The 19,314-nt window shown below is 42.6% G+C and overlaps 2 protein-coding genes across 8 annotated transcripts in view; one reads left to right on the forward strand and one right to left on the reverse strand.

Moving 5' to 3' along the window:
- MND1 (meiotic nuclear divisions 1) overlaps positions 1-19,314 on the forward strand; it is an 88,801-nt gene that overhangs the window by 13,431 nt on the left and 56,056 nt on the right. The gene's annotated exons all lie outside the window — the stretch shown is intronic.
- On the reverse strand, positions 12,149-12,881 carry LOC138843475 (large ribosomal subunit protein eL15-like). Its single transcript, XM_070047379.1, has one exon. The coding sequence runs from the start codon at positions 12,837-12,839 to the stop codon at positions 12,225-12,227; it is 615 nt and encodes a 204-aa protein (XP_069903480.1). The 5' UTR covers positions 12,840-12,881; the 3' UTR covers positions 12,149-12,224.

A 19,314-nucleotide genomic window follows, 5' to 3' on the forward strand; every position in this document is an offset into this window, starting at 1 on the left:
AGTTTTGCATTTCCCAGTGTTGTAAAGTTGGAGTTGTACATGTCCTTCAAATAGGTTTCTTTCACCTAGCGATGTAAATTTCTTCCATGTCTTCTGGTGGCTTCATTTCTGGTGCTTCATTTCTGGTACTTCATCTCTGTTTATCACATATGGAAATACCATCATGGAAATACCACCAGTTGATTATCCATTGAGCTATTGAAGAACATCTCAGGGGTTGGTGTTGTGATACAGGTGATCAAATCAACATTTGCAACACTGGCATCACATGTCGGGGGCTGGTTCAAACCTGGCCACTCTGCTTCTGCCCCAGCTCCCTGCTCATGCACATGGGAATGCGACAGATGATGACAAATGTCTGGGCCCTGGCCACACAAGTGGGAGACTTGGTTGGAGTTCCTGGCTTCCTGACTTCAGCCTGGTCCAACATTGGCTGTTGTAGCCATTTAGGGAATGAACCAGTGGCTGGAAAATAGTTTGTTCAATATGTCTCTCTTTGCCTTTCAAATTAATCAATACTTTTTTTTATTTTTTTTTTAAACAGAGCATTTTGTTTGTTTCTAAATTATATAAAACTGCTATAAACATTTTTATGCAGATTTTTTTAAACGTTTATCTTCATTTTACGTGAAATACACAGAGAAATGGAAAGAGATCTTACATCTGCTGGTTCTCTCCCCAAATGCCTGCAACAGCCAAGGCTGAGTGAGGCTGAAGCCTGGAGGCTGGAATTCCATTTAGGTCTCTCACATGAGTGGCAGGGACTCGAGTCCTTGCCATCATGTGCTATGTCCCAGGGCACACATTAGCAGGAAGCTGAATTGGAAACAGAGTAGGCAATCGGTAAAGGAGGGGGCATCCCAAGTGGCAGTTGACTGCTGTGCTGAACATCCACCCCATGTGCAGGTTTTTGTGTGGTCGTTACTTTTCATTTCATTTGGGTAAATACCAAGGAGCATGGTTGCTGGATTGTGTGATAAGCACAGGTTAAGTTTAAAGAAACTGCCAAGTTGCCATCTGAAGAGACTATGCTGTTTTGCACTGTCAGCTGCAGTGATCAGAGTTCTGAATGTTCCATATCAGTGCCAGCATTTAGTGTTGTCAGTATTTTATATTTCAGTTGTTCTAATAGACTTGTAATGGTATCTTGTTTTAATTTGCAACCCCCTAATGACATATATTGTGGAGCATTTTTTTAAATTGTTTTATTTATTTGAGAGGTAGAGTTACAGACAGAGGGAGAGACAGAGAGAAAGGTCTTCCATCTGATGGTTCACTCTCTAAATGTCCAAAGCCAGGATCCCAGAACTGCTTCTGGGTCTCCCACGTGGGTGCAGGGGCCCAAGTACTTGGGCCTTCTCCCACTGCTTTTCCAGGCCATAGCAAAGAGCTGGATCGGAAGAGGAGCAGCTGGGACTCAAACCGGTGCCCATATGGGATTCCAGCGCCACAGGTGGAGGCTTAGCCCACTATTGCACAGCACTTGTCTCGTGGAACATCTGTTTTATGTGCTTATTTTGCCACCTATATGAGAGGAGCTGTTTGTTTAAACATTTTGGCCATTTTTAAAGTTGGGATTTTTTTGTTACTGAGTTTTAAGAACTTTTGTATACTTAAGACACCAATTGTTTATCAGATGTGATTTTCAGATATTTTTCTACCAGTCCATGGTTTTTTTGTTTCATTCTCCTAACAGTGTCTTAGACAAAGGAGATGTTTTCAGTTTTTCTTTCATGGATTACCCTTTGCGTGTTATCTTATACAACACGGCTAGAATCCAGATCTGGATTTTGTCAGATGGTGTCATCTAGGAGTTTTATGGTTTTGTGTTTTATATTTAGGCTTACTGTCATTCTGAGTTAATTTTTGTCAAAGGTTTAAGATCTGTGTAAAAGTTTCTTTTTTTTGTATGTAGATATCTAGAGTAACTGTATTTTATTATTTTTAGATTTAGTTTTATTTATTTGAAAGAGTTAGAGAAAGAGAGAGGGAGGTCTTCCACTCACTGGTTCACTCCCCAAATGGCAGTAATGTCCAGAACTGAGCAGATCTAAAGTTCAGGGGCCAGGAGTTTCTTCTGGGTCTTCCATGTAGGTGCAGGGGCACAAGGACTTGGGCCATCCTCCACTGCCTTCCCAGGCCACAGCAGAGAGCTGGATTTGAAGAGGAGCAGCTGGGACTAGAACCGGTACCCATATGAGATGTCAGGGTTTTAACCCACTGCACCACAGCACTGATCCCTAGAGTAACTCTATTTTAGTATAATTTCTTTTGTAATCCTATGCATTTTATTTAATGGGCTTAAAAATATTTTCAAGAAGGAATCCTAACTGAAGTACATTCTTTGGTAATTCAGCCAGAGTTTAAGAATAGACTTGTCAATCTTTGTTTGAAAATGACTATAATTTACCATTGCTTCTTGAATAAACAAAGGTACTCCAAAATGTGCCTGGAATTGGTATCAAAAGCAAGACCCCCAAGCTGCCTTTATAGCACTTTGGAAGGAAGTTGGGGGGCTGGGACCGTGGCTCACTTGGTTAATCCTCCACCTGTGGCACTGCCATCCCATGTGGGCTCTGGTTCTGGTCCCAGTTGCTCTTCCAGTCCAGCTCTCTGCTGTGACCCGGGGGGGAGGGGGGTGGGCAGTGGAGGATGGCCCAGGTGCTTGGGCCCCTGCACACACATGGGAGACCAGGAAGAGGCACCTGGCTTCTGGCTTCAGATCAGCGCAGCACCGGCCGTGGCGGCCATTTGGGGAGTGAACCAACAGAAGGAAGACCTCTCTCTCTCTCTCTCTCTAACTCTAACTCTACCTGTCCCAAAAAAAGAAGGAAGTTGGACTGGAAGTAGAGTAGCTGGACTCAAACCTGCACTCTGATATGGTATGCCAGTGTTGCAAGCAGCAGCTTAACCCACTGTGCCACAACACTGACCCCATGAATAAATGTTTAAAAATCAGTTTTCTCAGGGCTGGCACTGTGGCATAAGAGGTAAAGCCACCACTTGCAGTGCTGGCATTCCATAAGGGCACTGGTTCAAGTCCTGGCTGCTCCACTTCTGACCTAGATCTCTGCTATGGCCTGGGAAAGCAGTGGAAGATGGCCTAAGTCCTTGGACCCGTGCACCTGCATGGGAGACCCAGAAGAAGCTCCTGGCTTCTGGCTTCAGATCAGCTCAGCTCCAGCTGTTGTGGTCAATTGAGGAGTGAACCAGTGGGTGGAAGACCCCACCGCCCGCCTCCCCTTCTCTCTCTGTGTAACTCTGACTTTCAAATAAATAAAAAAAATCAATTTTCCCAGTTCCCCTTCACTTATAATTCTTTCCATGAATATTTTTAATCTGCCACTTATGCTGTTCCATCAATTTTTCAACTTTTCAATGATTAAATTTCATGCTTAATGTTCTTTTTAGTTATGCTAGTTCTGATTTTCCTAAACTGTTCTTTCATTAATGCTTCTGTTGCTTTTATTTTATAATTTTAATAATTTTAAGCATACTTATTTTCTGTTTTCAAATTACTTCAATATCTCAGATTTGAGGAAGGCTTTAATTTGATTTGTGTATCTCCCGGCCACCTTGTTGAGTTTTGTTTCCCTGTGTTTCTTTCAGTTTTTTATTTATGAATTTATGAGCAGCTGGTGATGTTTATTCTCTGGGAGCCACAAATGCTCTGGTTTGTGAAATAGTGGTTTTAGGCTTGTTTCTTTGAGAAATTCTGAGAACTTTATTAATTACGGATCAATTTTTATGTTATTTTCCTGGCTTGCAGTCCAGTACCTTATGGGTGCTGTATACAATTTGGTGCATGCATCCGTACAAGATGGAGCTCTAAGATTTGTTTTCTTAGGGTGACTTTCCCCTTATTCCCAGATGATATGTAGGGTGGAGGCAAACTCATTATTTTCCATGGATTTTCTAGTACTTTGAGCTTCAACTAGTTTGAGCTATCTGTAGCAGTTCAGCTCTGACTCCCTTTGTCTCTTAACCCTTCACATCTCTGTTATGTGCATGTTGGAATATCAGCTGCTAGACTCCAGTGCCTGTATCAGATCTAAACTCAAAGGGCAGCAAACATCGGTTTTCTCTTCTTGCTTTGACTTATTGTTTTTTCTCATTTCTGTCACCTGGAGATAGTTCTTTTCTTCTCTTAAACTTGACTGTCTTTAATATTTTGTTGTTAAATTTAATCCAATATTTGTTATGTGTCAATTGTGATTAGAAAATCATCCCCTGACAAGTTAATAATCTGTTATTAGTATTCCTGTTCTAGCAGTATAGTAGATTCTTGTGAATTATGACCATTTAGCAGCATTGAAATCAGTTTTATTAAACCTCTGATTGATTTTGTTATACTTCAGATGTGTTCGTATGATAATAGATGTTAATGTAACTAAACCTAAATTTAATATTTTCTTGTTTCTTTTTTAATATTTTGTTATTTATTTGAGAGGCAGAGTTACAGATAGAGGAGGAGACAGAGATCTTCCATCTGCTGGTTCACTCCCCAAATGGCTTCAGTGGCTGGAGCTGGACTGATCCAAAGCCAGGAGCAAGGAACTTCCCCTGGGCCTTCCCTGGGTGCAGGGGCCCAAGCACTTGGGCCATCTTCTGCTGCTTTCCCAGGTTATTAGCAGAGAGCTGGATCAGAAATGGAGCAGCCAGGACTCAAACTAACACCCATACGGGATGCTGGCACCACAGGCAGAGGCTCAACCTACTAATGCCATGCCACAGTGCTTGCTAGCTCCTTGTGTTGTTTTTTGTTTGGTTGGTTTTTGTTTGTTTTTCTTTTTTATTTGAAAGGCAGAGAGACTTTCCATCCACTGGTTCACCCCCTAAATAACCCCAGTGGCCAAGGTTGGACTAGGTCAAAGCTGGAAGCCAGAGACCCAATCCAGTTCTTCCACATGGGTAACAGGGACCCAAACACCTAAGCCATCACTTGCTTCCTCCCAGGATGAACATTAGCTGGAATAGGGAGCAGAGCCACAACTAAAACTGTGGCACTCCAGAATGGGACCAGGGTATCAAGAGTGACATCCTAGCTGCTGCACAAATGCCTGTTCCACTACCGCTATTCATTAAGTTATATTTCCTAGAGTTCTGTGCAAATGGAATCATACTATAGGTATCCTTTTCCCCCAGCTGTTTTTACTTAGTATAATTATTTGATGATTTATCCATGTGTCTATATATTTAGTTTGTATTGCTGAGTGGATTTTCACTATATGGATATAGAATGGTTTACTTATCGGTTGGTGACCATTTGAGTATTAAGCTGGCATACTAAATTCCTAAACTTCAGTTATGTCCCTTGTGTGTATAGCTCTCAATATGAAGTGACGTCTTTATTCTAAGTAATATTCTTTGTTCCGAAATCCGGTGTGTGATATAAATATGAGAACTCCACCATTTCTTTTGAGTAAGATTAGCATGGTACATCCTTTTTTTTTTTTTTTTTTTTAAGATTTATTTTATTTTTTTGAAAGAGATGTAGAGACAGAGAGAGAGGTCTTATATCCGCTGGTCACTCTCCAGATGGCCGCAACGGCCGAAGCTGCGCTGATCAGAAACCAGGAGCCTCCTCCGGGTCTCTCAATGTGGTTGCAGGGGCCTAAGGACTTGAGCCATCTTCTGCTGCCTTCCCAGGCCATAGCAGAGAGCTGGATTGGAAGTGGGACACCCAGGTCTCAAACTGGTGTCCGTATGGGATGCTGGCTCTGAAGACCAGGGCTTTAACCCGCTGCACCACAGCGCCAGCCCCCAAGCATGGCACATCTTTTTCCATCTGTTTGCTTTCAATTTCGTTTTGTTGTTTTGTTTTCATAAGTAATGTGTGTCTTATGGGAGCATTTAGTTATGTCTTGTGTTTTTATATAATCTGATTCTACCTGTTTTTTTTTTAAGACATTTATTTATTTATTTGAAAGACAGAGTTAGATCGTCCATCTGCCAATTTACTCCCCAAATGGCTACAAGGGCTGGAGCTGGGCCAGTCAGGAGCCAAGAGCTTTTTCAGGGTCTTCCTTTTGGGCGCATGGGCCTAAGCACTTGGGCTGTCCCTCTGCTGCTTTTCCAGGCCATTAGCAGGAAGCTGGATTGGAAGTGGAGCATCTGGGACTTGAACTGGTGCCCATATGGGATGCTGTGTCACAGGCAGAAGCCTGACCCACTTCAACACAGCATGGCCTCTATTTCTGCCTTTTTTAGGATGTGTAGACCATATACAGTATCAATATTGCTATATAGGGGCTGGGGCTGTGGCGCAGTGGGTTAACACCCTGGCCTGAAGCACCGGCATCCCATATGGGCACCAGTTCGAGACCTGGCTGCTCCACTTCCGATCCAGCTCTCTGCTGTGGCCTGGGAAAGCAGTAGAAGATGGCTCAAGTCCTTGGGCCCCTTCACCCATGTGGGAGACCCCAAAGAAGCTCCTGGCTCCTGGCTTCGGATCGGCGCAGCTGCGGCCATTGCAGCCATCTGTGGAGTGAACCAGCAGATGGAAGACCTCTCTTTCTCTGCCTCTCCTCTCTCTGTGTAACTCTTTCAAATAAATAAATAAATCTTTAAAAAAAAATTGCTATATTAAGGCAACCATCGTATCTCAGGTTTTGTTTTTTTGTTTTGTTTTGTTTTAATCAGGTTTTTTAAGTTACTTGAGGTGAAGACAAGAACTGTATTTTATTCATTCAATGAACAATTATCAAGGAGCTGGCACTGTGGCACAGTAGGTTAATCTTCTGCCTGCAGTGCCAACATCCCATATGGGCATTGGTTCTAGTCCCGGCTGCTCCTCTTCCAATCCAGCTCTCTGCTATGGCCTGGGAAAGGAGTGGAAGATGGCCCAAGTCCTTGGGCCCCTGCACCTGTGGGAGACCCAGAAGAAGTTCCTGGCTTTGGATCAGCTCAGCTCCGGCCGTTGCAGATATTTGGGGAGTGAATCAGTGGATGGAGGACCTTTCTCTCTGTCTCTCCATTTCACTGTCTGTTACTCTGTCAAATAAATAAAAATCTTTATAAAAAAAAAAACACCACTATATTTTGTGCTTAAAACTGAACATAATGAATGCCAGTTAGACAATTATTGATTTACTTTGGTTGTCTTTAAGGAAAAACGCTAAGTGTAGAGTTTCTATTATTTTACTTCTGGATTTAGCGTAATCTCTACTTAGAAAATTGGGGTGGAGGAATCTAGGAAATCTTAGCAGAAGTTAAGTAAGAAATTCTTGCTTAGTATAGTGTACCTATTTTAAAATTGAACTATTTGTTTATTCTGAATGACTGAGGAATAGAACATTCTAATTTTTTTTGAGGATTTATTTATTTGAAAGAGTGACAGAGAGGGGGAGACAGAAAGAGATCTTCCATTTGCTGGTTCACTCTCCAAAATAGCTGCAAAGACCAGGGCAGGGCCAGGCCGAAGCCAGGAGCCAGAAACTCCATCTGGGTCTCCCACATGAGTGTCATGGGCCCAAGTACTTAAGCCACCATCCGTTACTTTCCCTGGCACGTTAGCAGAGAACTCGATCAGAAAACAGAGCAACCAGGACTTGAGTCCCAGTTTTCTTTGAAAACTGGTAAGTCTTCAGGAATCATACTTTGCCCCGACCATGAAAATAACTTATTTTCAAGACACAATATAGAAAAAGACATGATAGAAATCAGACACGGTTTGACGCCACAGCCTCTCTTCATAACTAGCTGTACCTTCCTAAAAGTTTTTCTTAGGCTGTTTAAAGCCCCAGTTTCCCAATTTGTAAGAAATTATTTGAGGGCCAGCGCTGTGGCGCAGTGGGTTAATGCCCTGGCCTGCAGTGCTAGCATCCCATGTGGGCGCTGGTTCAAGACCTGGCTGCTCCACTTCCCATCCAGCTCTCTGCTGTGGCCTGGGAGGGCAGTAGAAGGTGATTCACGTCCTTGGGCCCCTGCACCCACCTAGGGGGCCTGGAGGAGGCTCCTGGCTCCTGGCTTTGGATCGGCACAGCTCCGGCCATTGCAGCCAATTGGGGAGTGAACCATTGGATGGAAGACCTCTCTCTCTCTGCCTCTCCTCTCTCTGTATAACTCTGACTTTCAAATAGATGAATAAATCTTTAAAAAAAAAATTATTTGAACTCTAAAGGGCTGTAAGTGATGAAGTGATACGTGTGAGATGCCTGGTACTTTATGCCTTCTGTGTATGGTAGCTACAGATCTAACTAAATCAGTACTCAGGTGCATAGAGTTGCAAGCTTGTTTGTCAACTCAGAAAAAATATTTGAGTATCTGTTATATTAAAATATATTACCAAATAATGAAGATGATCAAAAAAGTAGAAGTCATGGTCTGTGCTTTGTAAGAAAGAACTTGTAACCTGTGCTGAAGATATGATACAGACATATGAGAGAGTAAGATGAATAACAAGTAATACATGGCTAACTGCCCAAATGAAGGTTAGAGATTTAAAAAAAAAATGTTGCAGGAAATGGTGGGGTTTATCTAAAAATAGAAGGCACTCAACATTGAAGTGAACCAGATTTCACATTCAAGGTTGCAGTGAAGGACCAGCTTATTCTAAATTTTGCCAGAGTTTAATGTTGACTTCCTTTGAGTTTCTTGTTAATTGCTTCCAGATTGGGGCTGAGGATAGGAAGAACTCTTAATTTTCTTGTTTTTCATCATTCTGTTCTGCTTTGGTTCTGCCAATGATTCCAATTATGTGCAGGAATGTACTTGTCTCTTGAGAATGGACATTCTTACAGTGGATCTGAAAATTAAATCAAGAAGCAAATTTTCCTCCCTTGCCTTTAGGTTGTATGTGTTGATCATTATTAAAGACCATTCAAAGCTCTGGGTTACAATTTATGTTTCTCTTTAACGTTTTCTAAGAGAACAAGTTGTCAAATGTTTGTGGGTTGTGCTAACTTCTACAGATACGTACTGTGTGCCTGTTTTGTTCATGTACTATGCAGTTCTTAGGACAATATAAAAATTATAGACTAGGTGGTTCATGTCCAGAGAATTTACACTTTACTTGGTCAGGCAAGATAAACACATAGTTAACTTCTTGTGAAGCGCTAATTATGTTATGTTTAATATATGATTAGTGCCAGATAAGATCTTTGCTGTGGGTCCTAATTGTTGTACAAGTTTAGAGGCTGTAAAGATTTTTATATATTATATAGTTAAGAGAGACCTCTTAGAAACTGTTTGGAACTGGAAGTTGGGTAAGTTTAGATATATGGAGGACGTTCCCAAGGGAACAGATGGAATATTTGTAGAGCATTTAGCCAGATACAGTTTTAAGAGCATTGTTTTGGCTGGCGCCACAGCTCACTAGGCTAATCCTCCACTTTGCGGCGCTGGCACACCGGGTTCTAGCCCCAGTCGGGGCACCAGATTCTGTCCTGGTTGCCCCTCTTCTAGGCCAGCTCTCTGCTATGGCCCAGGAGTGCAGTGGAGGATGGCCCAAGTGCTTGGGCCCTGTACCCGCATGGGAGACCAGGGGAAGCACCTGGCTCCCGGCTGGCTTCAGATCAGCGCAGCACCCCGGCCACAGTGGCCATTGGAGGGTGAACCAACGGTGAAGGAAGACCTTTCTCTCTGTCTGTCTCTCTCTCACTGTCCACTCTGCCTGTCAAAAATGAAATTTAAAAAAAAAAAAAGAGCATTGTTTTATATCCTTTGATTCTTTTACCCACATGAGATCCATTTTACATACGAGAAAACTGAAGTACCGATAGGTTGAGTAACTTGTCCAAGGCAACAAGTATTAGTAGGTAAATCAAAACTCAAAATCAGGCATTCTGACTCCATAGTCCATGCTTGTAACCACAAATAAACGAAACTTGACAGCATATTACATTCAATGGACAGCTGATGACCAACCTATACAGAATATGCAATTTTTCATTATATAATAGTGAGAAAATAAGGTGAGAAATTAGATTGAGGTTTTGTTATGGGCTGTTTCAGTGGTTGGTTGGATTTTATCCTGTGCACCAGTGCAGGGGAAGATAAAAATTTTCCTACTGGAATTTTTTTGTTTTGCTGACCTAATTGTTTAAAACAGTTCGATTAGAAGTTTAGAAAATAGCGTTACATCCTAGTATTAAGTAAAAAAATTTCCTGTCTATAATATGATTAAGAAATTACCGTTAATTTTGCTAAGGATAATTTGAGATGTGGTAATGTATTTCTGCAAAGGTGAAATAAATTCTTGGGTCAGGTTGAAGAAATAATTGTTAAGCTAGCCTCTCCAAATAATTGTGACACAGATGCACTCTTGAAGCCTTTTCTTAGAAATTACTCAGGCAAGCAAAGTTTTATATGGACATGATGACAGTAAGAGTGCATGTTCTTCTGAAATATATGTCATTATGTTTGGTGTTTGGATAATAGCAGAAAAAGCTATTTTGGCTTGACAGAAAGTAGAAATGCCAGATCCTTTTCTTATTGGTGTTTGTTGTGGTTTTATTGTGAATTTATATTTGGCATAAAGATAAATTATATCTTATAAATGCCCAGATGAAGTGGCATTTCTCTGTCCTAAAGAACAAATAGAGATGGGCACTCGGCCTAGTAGTTAAGACAGCAATTAAGATGCCTGTGTCTCACATCGGAGTACCTGGGTTCTGTATCCAGCTCTAGTTTCTGACTTCAGCTTCCTGCTAATGCAGACCCTGGAAATCAGCAGTGATGGCTCAAATAATTGGGTTTCCGCCATCTATGTGGGAGACTTGGATTGAGTTTCTTCAGCCCTGGCCCAATCCCAGATATTGTGAATATTTAGGGAGTGAAACAGCAAATGTGAGTCTCCCCCTTTTTATACCCCCCGTCTCTATTTGTATGTAAATAAGTAAAACTTTTTTTCTAACTTATAAAATGACTTAATGTTCTTGAAAGCTATTTCTAAAATTTTAGCTAAAACTTATTTTTTTCCAATGTGGTAATTATTTAATTGTGTGCATGAGAAACAGAAGGCGGCAAATGGCATATCCATTTTTCTTGTGACTGTTTTCTGTAAGACATAATGTTTTAGAAAAGCGGTTCTTCCATCATTTTTAGTCCTTGTGTTTTCTTTGACCTTAGAAATAGCTTGGCCTTCAGAACAGAAGAACAGTCTCAGCGTCAGGGGAATGGCCTCCATTTTACTTTGGCTTGCATTGATGGATGTGGGAGTGTGTTATGTGATGTTATGCACAGTTGCATTACAGCAGCCATGTAACTCAGGTCCTAAACCTGCTGTTCCCTGGGAGTCACCTGGCAGCATGGGAAATGTACAGTTTTTGTCTTTCCAAAAGGAACAGCATTTCTAAAATACTTTTATTTTTGTTATGCCCCTATCCATCTGTCTTGGACTTCCTGTTCTGACTTAGAAACTCCTTTTCTTTGCTGCTGTACGACCCTGAGATAACTGACCAGCCACAGTGTGCTCCAGTTGTTAATTTACTCAGCCCCATCTCTTAGCCGGCTTGCATCCTCAGTATCCAGTACAATTCTTTGCATATGGGAGATTAAGATACTTGACAACTGAATGAGAATTGGAGGAAAACTCAGAAATAAAGACTATAAAGGAAGTTAACCTTAACAAAAGCTATTCACTAATATAGAGAATTCTATCAGTGTGACAGCAAGTCTGTGTTGAAGTTTTGTTGTTATTGAAAATTTTTTAGAAGATTTATTTATTTGAAATGCAGAGTGACAGCGAGAGGCAGAGAAAAGGAGGTCTTCTATCTGGTGGTTTACTCCCTAAGTGGCCGCAACTGCCACATTGGGCTAAGCAAAAGCCAGGAACTCGACATCCAGGTCTCCCACATGAGTGGCAGGGTCCCAAGCACTTGGGCCATCCTCTGCTGCCTTCCCAGGCTCTTTGGCAGGGAGCTGGATCAGAAGTGGAGCATTTGAGACTTAAAACTGGCAGTCTGACATGGGACACTGGCATCACAGGTGACAGCTTAACCTGCTGTGCCACAATGCTGGCCCCTGTGTTACAGTTTTTAACTGATCCCCCTCCTCCCAAAGAAACCTTTTATTTAAGGAATACAAACTTCATGTATTTCATAAAAGTACAAATTTAGGAATATAGTGATTCTTCCTACCACAACCGTCCTCCCAACCTCTGCCACCCCTCCTCCTACTTCCTTCTTCATTCCCAGTTCCATTCCACTAAGATCTGTTTTTTTTTTTTTTTTTGACTGTCCTAAATGGTTTATTAGGTATGAATTTTACAAACATTACTTGAGTTAGCGGTAACGGTGCAGCTGGAGGGTATTGCGCCTTCTCCAGGCTGCACGGCGAGAACCACCAATGGTGTGGTGGAACTTGTGACCCTTTCCAAGGCCACGACTCTTGCGGCCTGCAGATGTCAGCCCACGCATTTCCCTGTGCTTGTGGACTGGCTTGGTGATCCACTGGGTGTCAGGATTTCTTCTGATGGCTTTATGGAATGGATCAATGAGGATAACCTCAAAGAATTTGTACGTGGAATCTTCACCAACCCAGTAAGAATTCAGGACTCTCAGAGCTCCACAGTGGCGCCCAGCTCGTTCCTCAGCAACAGACTGAAGGCTTCGTGCAAACTTGAGCTGGTTAACGCCATGATGGACAGGCTTGCCGTAGGTCGTACCCTTGGGAACCGGGCGCTTGCGGCCACCACGGCGCACACGAATCCTATAGATGACATAACCTTGTTTGGCCTTGTAGCCCAGCCTGCGCGCCTTGTCGGGCCGCGTGGGGTGCGGCGCCCTGTGCAGCGCCGAGAGCTGGCGGTACTGCCAGCAGCAGACCCGCAGGAGAAAGTGCATCACGTCCGACTGCTTCTTTCTCCATAGCTCCTGGATGTACTTGTACGCGCCCATCCTGGCTTACCTGATGGCTGCCGGCAGACGGAAAGGGAGATCTGTTTTGATTATATTCAGAAGACCAACTCTATACTAAGAGTTCAACAATTTGCTTGGAAAAAAAAAAAAAAAAAAAAATTCGTCAAGACAAGGGTGGTTCAAAATCATTGTATCCTGAAGTTAATTTCACTTCTTTTTTTTTTTTTTTTTTTAACTTAATTAACTTTAAAGAAGCACCCAAGAATGATACATCTTTTGTAAGCACTTAGACATAGTTATAATGCAACTCTTTGAGGACAGAGGTCCTGCATGGGTAGTTAGTGCACAGTGACTCTTGTTAAATTTAACAATTAATGCACTTGTTTGACATCAGTGATCACCTGAGGCTCTTGACATGAGCTGCCTAGGCTATGGAAGCCTTTTGAATCCATAAACTGTCAGTATTTAGACAAGGCCATAAGCAAAGTAGAAATTCTCTCCTCCCTTCAGAGAATACCTCCTTTGATGGCCACTTCTTTGCACTGGGGTGTCCCCCCACTGAGGTCTTTTATGTAGGACATTTTTTTTGGCACAGTGTCTTGGCTTTCCATGCCTGAAATGCTCTCGTGGGCTTTCCAACCAGACTAGAATGCCTTAAGGGCTGATTCTGAGGTCAGAGTGCTATTTAAAGCGATTGTCATTCTCTGAGTCTGCTGTGTGGACTGCTTCTCATGTTGGAGCAGTCATTCCTTTTTAATTTTGTCATTATCAGACCCTTAATCCTATCTATATGATCACTTTTAACACTTAAGATAGTATTTTTACCACCCAGCTTAAGAGTCAAGTAATAAAATCAACTTTGGTTTTCTTGCTCTGCTGAGTTTTCCATAACTCTCCATCTGGTTGTAACCCATTTATTACTAATAGAAGATAGGGTTTTGTTCAAATTCTTCTAATTGACACATAGTAATTGCACATATCTATAGGATACATTGTGAAATTTCAATACATGTATATAATGTGTAATGCTCAGATCTGGTAATTGGCATACCTATTACCTCAAAAATGTCTATCATTTCTTTAAAACTCTTCTTTAGCTATTTCAAAATACACAATTGTTGTCAACCATAGTTACACTACTGTGCTTTAGAACTTAAAAAGCTGTTCCTCCTGTCAGCTGTACCCCTGTGCCCATTAACCATCCTCTCTTCCCCTTCTACCAGCCCCTCTCCAGGCTCTGGTAACCACTGTTCTACTCCCTACTTTTCTGAGATCAACCCTTAGCTTCCACCTGTGAGTGAGAAGGTATAGTATTTGTCTCTTTGTGTCTGGCTTATTTCACTTCTAGGCTCTTCTAGTAGAGGGTAGTGTAGGGGCCAGGTTTATTAGGAGTTGGTTTGTGGCAAGCATACATTTTTTTTAATGATTTATTTATTTATTTGAAAGTCAGAGTTACACAGAGAAGGAGAGGCAGAGAGAGAGAGAGAGAGAGAGAGAGAGAGAGAGAGAGAGAGAGGTCTTCTATCCACAGGTTCACTCCCCAGTTAGCCACAACAGCCGGAGCTGTGCTGATCCGAAGCCAGGAGCTTTCTCTGTGTCTTCCCACATGGGTGCATTTGCCCAAGGACTTGGGCCATCTTCTGCTTTCCAGCCCATAGCAGAGCACTGGATTGGAAGTGGAGCAGCTGGAACTCAAACTGGCGCCCATATGGGATGCTGGTACTGTAGGCTGTGGCTTTATCCACTATACCATAGTGCTAGTCCCCAGCATTACGTTTTTGAAGTCCACACCAAGCTGAGTTTCAGACACAGTATATTGGTTTGGGAAGAAAATAAATTATATTCTTAGGATAATTAAGGATTTGTTTTTTATCCACTTTTTAGAAATGTGAATGTAAAATTCTTTATAGCTAAAACTGAGTATATAAAGGGCGGTCCACTATTGGATATATAGAAAAATTGAAATGGTTTTGAGTAAGAATAGGTACTACCTCTACTGAAATTCAGTAAATGTTGGGGAATGCCTGCTGTGGCAGGTAGTGAGATTGATGAGGGACACAAAAATGAATTAGGCAGGTCCTGACCTCCAGGAACTCACAGTGTGGTGAAGAAATACACTTGCCAGCAAACCATTACATTACAGTACATTATGATACATGCAATTCTGAAGAATGATGGAATTAGAAAAGAGAGTGAAAGCCTCTTCTGCCTATGTTAGTTAAGAAAACATATAAGTTGGTTCTGGAAAGATCTACAGCATTCATAAGGGAATTGAAGAGGGAATGGTGTAGCAGTTAAAGCCACCATCTGTGATGCCTGCATCCTGTATGGGCGCCATTTCATCTCACTGCTGCTCTACTTTCGATCCAGCCCCCTGCTAATGCGCCTAGGCAGCAGCAGAAGATACCCCCAAGTGTTTGGGCCCCTGCCACCCGTGGGGGAGACATGGATGGGAGCTCCTGGCTTTGGCTTGGCCCAACCTGGCTGTTGTGGCCATTTGGGGAGTGAACCACTAGATGGAAGCTCGCTCTCTCTGTGTCTCTCCCTCTCTCTCTGTAACTCTGACTTTCAAATAAATCTTTTTAAAAGAGTGAGAGATACTCTGGATAGAGAGACCAGTGTTTTAAGGCAATAGATTTTTTTTTTTAAGATTTATTTATGTGAGAGGTAGAGTTACAGACAGAGAAAGGGAGAGACAAAGAGAAAGGTCTTCCATCCACTGGTTTACTCCCCAAATGTCTGTAATGGCCAGAGCTGAGCTGATCTGAAGCCAGGAGCCTGGAGCTTCTCCCGGGTCTCTCACACAGGTGCAGGGACCCAGGCACTTGGGCCATCTTCCACTGCTTTCCCAGGCCATAGCAGAGAGCTTGATTGGAAGAGGAGCAGCCAGGACTAGAACCGGTGTACATATGGGATGCCAGTGCTTCAGGCAGAGGCTCAGCCCACTATGCCACAGTTGTAGCTCCTAAGATCACAATGATTTAAGAGGGTAGATTCTAGACCCAGACTTAGTAGATTCAAGTTCATATTCTGCCATTGACTAGAAACCATTCATGTCTCTATTTTTCATCAGTAAAATGGTCTTCATAGTTCCTGCTTCACGAGGTAGTTATGACAGTTGACTACTTAATGCCTAACATATGTTAAATGATTTAGCTTTGTTTATTCTTGGAAAGACCAGGGCTGTGCGCTAGTGCGTAACGTGAGAGAATCCCGAGTTACTTTGTGTAAGTGGAAAAAGGGAGCTAATAGAGGTAGACCAGTAGGCAGGTGCTGACAGTGAAGGGCTTTGTATCCAGGCTGAAGAATTGTGAGTAGGGAAGTGAGATAGTCAAAGACTGGATTTTCAAGAGATAGCTCCCTCATGAAAGTGAACAGATGGAGATGATGAAGTTCTGAACATGATGCTGGCCTTGGGATTGGGGAAAATAACACCCTAGGGAGAAGTTGACCAAGTGGAATCCACTGTAATCGTTAGTAGTGTACCCTTTGAGTTTATAAAGATTTTAAAATGAGCACAGTAATTTTTATCCAGACAGCTTTCCCTTTGTTGTCTGTGTGCATGGATGGGAGAACACAAGCTGTGTGTTTACCCTGAAAATCAAGTTCAGGATACATAGATGAGGACAGTGAAAATATTTTTGAGACAAGATGTTTACAGGATCCTTACATAATGAATACAGATTCTCAGACTACAAACTCACATGCACAAAAATTAAGCCTGATTTCAAATTAGAGCCTATCCCATGTGGTAGTTGAAGACTTCAGCCTGCTGATTTAGGGCACGTCGGTCACCTCAGGGATTTCTCAGTAGATTGGACCTGATCCTTCCTTTGCCAGTGGCTCATCTTCTCTTCAGGATGAGCACCTAAGTTCCAGCTTCCATGGGAATGGATTGGCCTGAGGAGTCTGATCCCCAGCATCATCCTTGCTGGCGTCTGCTGAGATCTACGTCCCATCCTCTGGTCCTCAGGCGTCATCGTCCCTTTACGCGGGCCTCTGCTGAAACATCTGTTGCTGCTGCAGTCTCAGCCGCGCCTCCTCCTTGGGTCTCTGACTCCTCTTCTCACACAGAGCTTCCTTCTCACTGTGTTTCCATGTCTAGCAGTGAGGTGGAGCTGTCCCGTGGCCCACTCTGCCCCAGCTGACAAAGGCAGGAGTCTCCTGTGTACCTCTGTGCCGTGGAAGTGTGGACGGCTGCTGTGCAGCCAAGCTCCCTGGGATTCCAGGCAGCCGGTGAGAGCGTTCCCCTTTTCTGTTCCCGGTGCCACTGCATTCCTCTCCTTGCAGCTGGTCTTACGTCATGGGAGTGAGGTGCAGCACGGGTAGGGCGGCCCCATCAGGAAGCCCTGTTGGACCCTCACCAGACTCTTCCTCCTGGCATCCAATTGATTGTCATTTGGAAAGGACAAAGCGGGACTGAGTCTGGCTGGTCTTAGAGTTTTCTGAATTATCCCTAGACTTTGGCTTCTGAAACAGTAAAAAGGAAGAAACTCCTGTTCCTCTGCAGTACTGTCATGGAAGTTTTCCCGGCCTTGTCAGAGCATTTGTCACACTTGCCATTTTTACACATCTCTCGCTTGTATTCTGTGTGAGAGTCTCAGCCTGTCTTCAGGTTTCTCTTCCCAAAACAACAAAAAGGCTGTGCTAGAGTAGACACTTAACCATTTGAACATATGATAAACTGACCAGCTTCTAAACCATGTTCTTGGCAAGCTTTAAAGTTTTTGACATACATGATAAAAACCGCTGTGGTCTGCAAGTAATGTAATTTCTGACTACCAGGGGCTTAAAAAAGTGGAAATTTACCTTTCTCATGTGAAGTCTGGAGGCGGGTGTCTGTCCCTGTTGATCAGTGACTCAGTGATCACAGCATCCTTGTGCCTCCCCCAGCCCTTCCAGCCAGCCACAAGGTGGCTGCCACAGGAGATGGGGAGTGACACATGTAATGCAGGAAAACAAAAGGTGTCGCAGAAGCACAGAAGTTATCAGAGATCTTATTGGCCGAAACCGCATTGCACTGCCACCTCTCAGGTGGTTGGCCACACACAGTGTTAGAAGTAGGATGCTATTTGTTGAGAGAGTGTAACTGCAGCACAGCTGATCAGAGTGGAGTGTTCGAGGGCAGGCATCTGGGCGTAGTAGTTAAGCTGCCACTTGAGATTCCCACAACTACTGGAGCTCTTAGGTTTGATTCCTGCCTGGTTAAGCCTCCTGCTAATGTTTGTCCTGGGAGACAACAGGCACCGGCTCAGGTAGTTGGGTTCCTGCCACCCGTGTGGGAGACTTGGATTGAATCCTGGCTCCCAGCGTCTCCTGGCTCAACTCTAGCTGTTGCAGGAATGTGGGGGATAACCAGCGGATGAGAGGCGCATACTCTGCTTTTTTACTGTCTCACTGTGTGTGTGTGTGTAATGTAAAAATTTTTTGAAAAACTACATGAATATCATTAACTACTAGAAAAAATTAAACATTTAACAGTACTGTAGTCCTTCCTCTGAATACTTGGGTTATACAGAAAACATTCTGCTTTATCTTTTAATCCTCTATGATTACAAGAATGATATAAAACTTGTGAATAATATTGTGATTTTGCTTTGAAATACAAAAATATTTTATCACTTGCCTATTATGTAGATAATCTTTTGCTTATTTTGCTGTACAAATATATTTTCAATAGTATATGTTTATACATCTCTAAATATTGTGTATCTGAGATTTTTCTCCTTTTTTTAGTGTCGAAGGTTCTTATTTATTTCAGGAGTTTTGGTTTCTGTTTTAAAAGTTCCTCTTGATCATAGATCTGTCGTATTCTAATATTTAGTTTAAAGTAATAGTCTTGACTGACTATTGGCTATATGGCTTAAAATATAGCTTATTTTTTTCTTAAAGATACCTCACTTGAAATTATTCTGAACATATGTTTATTAGTACTTAAACTAGTGACACATGTAATGCATTAGTATGATAGCTGGAGAGGCATGGTAGATTTTGGAGTCAGTGTTGTGGCATAACTGATAAAAGCACTGCCTGTGATGCCGGCATCCCATATGGGCGCCAGTTCATATCCCAGGTGCTCTGCTTCCAATCCAGCTCTCTACTAATGACCTAGGAACATGGCCCAAGTGCTTGGACCCCTGCCAACTACATTGGAGACCTAGATGAAGTTTCTGTCCCAGCATTGGCTGTTGTGACCATCTGGGAAGCAAACCAGCATATGGAAGATCTGTCTGTCTCTCCCTCTGTAATTCTGACTTTTCAAAATAAATGGGTAAATTAAAAAAAAAAAAGGTTTGATGGCCAGATGACCTGGGTTGAACTAAGTGACCAAATTGCCTAATCTCTCTATAGATTTCCAGTGTTTTGTTTATCTGTAACAAGACAACATTAAGACCTTCAGTGAAGTCAGGTGTATGCTGCGCCCTGGGTGGAGAGTGGTCTCTGAAGGCGCTCAGTCAGCGGTAGCTGTGTTGTGACAGCTTCGTGACTGTTCTGGCAGTGGCAAGAGCAAAAA

Source organism: Oryctolagus cuniculus, chromosome 8, assembly GCF_964237555.1.
Source record: "Oryctolagus cuniculus chromosome 8, mOryCun1.1, whole genome shotgun sequence".
Lineage (NCBI taxonomy): Eukaryota > Metazoa > Chordata > Mammalia > Lagomorpha > Leporidae > Oryctolagus > Oryctolagus cuniculus.

Coding starts and splice junctions, on each gene's coding strand:
- LOC138843475 (XM_070047379.1), bottom strand. CDS start 12,839: ATGGGCGCGTACAAGTACATCCAGGAGCTATGGAGAAAGAAGCAGTCG.